General features: G+C 42.4%; 1 protein-coding gene across 1 annotated transcript; it reads right to left on the reverse strand.

Moving 5' to 3' along the window:
- Window positions 1-789: 789 nt before the first annotated feature.
- Window positions 790-2,723, reverse strand: LOC122984570 (P2Y purinoceptor 14-like). Its single transcript, XM_044355109.1, has 3 exons — window positions 2,580-2,723; window positions 2,207-2,466; window positions 790-1,518 (listed from the first exon to the last, which is right to left on the reverse strand). The coding sequence occupies exons 1-3, from the start codon at window positions 2,712-2,714 to the stop codon at window positions 855-857; spliced, it is 1,059 nt and encodes a 352-aa protein (XP_044211044.1). The 5' UTR covers window positions 2,715-2,723; the 3' UTR covers window positions 790-854.
- Window positions 2,724-3,156: the final 433 nt, after the last annotated feature.

The following is a 3,156-nucleotide window of genomic DNA, read 5'->3' on the forward strand; positions in this document are numbered from 1 at the left end:
ATGCGAGTGAGGGCAACATCTATTACTGGAGGAACCCTGAACAGAGCCCCAGAAGACGGCCTGCAGGACGTAAAAAAACTGACCAGCTGAACAGCCTCAAATTCCAGTTTTTTATCCAAACAAACCATAGACGAACCAGGCATGACAGTCAGAAGAAGGAGTCAAGGCAGAGGAAAAGCTATACATGACACGGGAAGAAGAGAAAGACCCTGGACCTGCTCTGATCATCCCTTACTTTTAAAAAAAATTCTCCCTTTTAGTCAGTTTTGCTGATTGAAGCGAATTTGCCAAAAATTGATCATTTTGACAGGAACATGAATGAAATGACAAATGACACAACAATTTTTAAGAAAGAGGATACAAAAAAATCTGTCCTAAATGATGCAGCCACTATAATAAAAGACAGATCTAGGTCTGATCTTTTAAAATAAACCTACAGTGAAATCAAATGACTATATAATATTTAGAGCAGAGTATTCTGAGAGTGCAGAACAGATAAAGGGAATAATAACAAAACACTGGCATATACTTGAATCTGATTTTCAACTCAATGGTGCATTCAAAGAACGACCTCTCATGGTATATAAAAGAGGTAAAAACCTGGTACATTCATATTTACCTCCTCTTCAATCACTACCAGCACGAGCTACTTTAACAACGACTGTATCCCTGAAGGCCTATATAACATACCCGTGCCTGTGTCCTAATATGATTGTTGAATTTGAAGAAGACCTGAGGGCCGAAACGTCATTCGAATAAAAGAGAAATACAAATGGAGCCAGAGTGTGTGTGCAACACTTTTTTCCTGCTCTCAAGAAGAAAAATATAGAAAATCACCAGAATGATCCTTTAAGTTACAGCCCATCAGTTTGTCTTGTTGAAGTGCTGAGTGATGCCTCACTGTTTGTGGCTCTCGGCTGCCCTTCACTGCGCCTCCTTGCCTTCTTGCTATGTGGACGGCTCAGCTGAGCCCGGAACGCCTCACAAAAGATGAAGTAGATTAGTGGATCCAGGCAGATGTTGAGAGCTGACAACAGGACGGTCGTCTCCTTCAGGTAGTACAACATCAGGCTCAAAGAGCACCACCTCCTCAGGAAGGTGTAGGGAAGGCGAACCAGGTGGTACGGCACAAAACAAATGCAGAAGACGCTGACCAGCACCAACATTTTCTTGCGTGACTTCATCAGCTTCTTGCAGCTGGAGGATGCCGGCTGCCTCTGCTGTGCCAGCAACACACTGCGGGAGGCGCTGTAGTAGAAGAAGACCAGGGAGACGAAGACGAACAGGAAGACGGCTGTGGAGCAGGTGTGGATTATTTTGTAGAACACAATGACCTGGGCGCTCAAGGCATCACAGGTGTCAGGGACATCGGTCAGAGTTTCCTGTGTGAGTAGTGACAAGGTGACGTAGGTGATCACTATGGCCAGCAGGAAAACCCAGGTTACCGTGGAGATGATGCGGGCAGCCTGCACTGTCTGAAGGATGTGATTTCCTAAAGGATGGATGATCTTCAGATACCTGCAGAGAAGAGAGGCAGGCGTCAGCAGATTATTTCACTGATTAACAGTGATACAAATCATCAAATCACAGATTTCATGAGGAATGAAGATTCTAATATTAGTTCTAGAGGAGAGGACCAGCTCTTTACTCCTGCAATGACACGAGGACATGGAGAAAGCTCATGAACATTTCAGCTTGCAGGAGTTCCAATGTGCTTGTATTCTATGTCTGTGCATATGGGAAGATAAACTCACTTGAATTTGTATATTGTAAAATGTAACTTGTTTCAAATTAAGAATATGAGTGAAAGGGCTGCATTCATAGTTTAGGTTAAGTTAGCAAATGCAAATAGCTCTTCTAACGCAAACAAAAGTTATCTTGACTAAATTTTGCATGTTGTATAAACCCCTGGTCTTCATTCAGTGGATTCAGATCTGTTAATTTATTGAACTGCACAGGTTGTTGTTTGAAATTGTAAATTTCAGCTTAAATTCAGTTTTCATCTGTATTTTCTGAATTTGAAGTCAGTTTTTTATTTGACTGTAAGAACTTACAGCTGTAGTTACTGCTGTTGCTCTGTAGAGTCAGTATAAAGATAATGTGCAGGAATATAAAAACAGACAATGAAGCAATAAAATATTTATAAAAAGTATTAACTGTGCTGATAAACTGCATGGTTTGTTGGAGTCTAGGGTGGGGGATCTACCTGTTAGCAGCGATGTAGCCCATGAACAGGATGCTGACGTACATGTTGAGGTAAAAGGTGGAAGCTCCAAAGGTGCAGTAGATCAGGCGGAAAGTGGCTGAGTTGCTGGTGTAGCTGATGATGCGGAAGGGGAGGTCAAGGCAGAGCAGGAAGTCGGAGACTGCCAGGTTCTTCAGGTAGACCATCATGATCCTGGATACCTGCTGCTGAGCTGAGCAGAAGTAAACCTTCATGGTGAAGCTGTTGAGGACCAAACCCACCTGGAGAGGAAACAAGAGGAACTCAGGACAGGTTTTTAAGAGATTAACATGTGTGCTGATTAGCATACAGAGGAGGAGGAAATGTGACTGTAATGTGAATATTGGACACTCACCAGAAACACCAGACTGTAGACCAGCATGAAGAAGAGGTGGGCTGATGTGTCAACCTGATCACAGTGAGTCATATTATCATCATTGTTGGTCTGGTTGGTGACTGAGGTCACTCCTTCTCCTACCAGGTCACCCATGTTTGTGGAGGTTCTAGGAAGGGTGAACACAATTATATCATCTTTATAGTGTTAAATATAGTTTGACACATTAACTGTGTATCCTACTGAACCATCAGCTGACTTTATCGTTACACATGTAAGACAGGAAGAAGCCTTTTGGATTAAATCTAAAGCAAGTCCAGGTGACCTTATTCAAGCATGTCTTTCAGCAGTCAGGTGTCCATATGAACAGTGAAAGAGGTTTTCCTCGCTGTAATCATTCCTCCTGTTCATACTGGATATTAAAAGATCCCCTTCAAATGTGCTTTCAATGGAAGTGATGGAGGCCAAAATCCACAGTGTGTCCACACAGTCATTTAAAAGTTGATGTGAAGCTTATATGAAGCTTCAGCAGTCTGAGTTAGTCATATCAAGTGGATATCTGCTGTAAGTGCTGTTGCATAAATGCACCATGTTCATG

This window comes from Thunnus albacares, chromosome 6 (assembly GCF_914725855.1).
Source record: "Thunnus albacares chromosome 6, fThuAlb1.1, whole genome shotgun sequence".
NCBI classification, from domain to species: domain Eukaryota; kingdom Metazoa; phylum Chordata; class Actinopteri; order Scombriformes; family Scombridae; genus Thunnus; species Thunnus albacares.

Excerpts from the sequence above, each read along its gene's own strand:
- LOC122984570 (XM_044355109.1), bottom strand. The coding sequence starts at position 2,714 with ATGGGTGACCTGGTAGGAGAAGGAGTGACCTCAGTCACCAACCAGACC. Across the intron at positions 2,467-2,579 it reads TCTACAGTCTGGTGTTTCTG|GTGGGTTTGGTCCTCAACAG; the intron begins GTGAGTGTCCAA and ends TTTCCTCTCCAG. Across the intron at positions 1,519-2,206 it reads GGCTACATCGCTGCTAACAG|GTATCTGAAGATCATCCATC; the intron begins GTAGATCCCCCA and ends TCTTCTCTGCAG.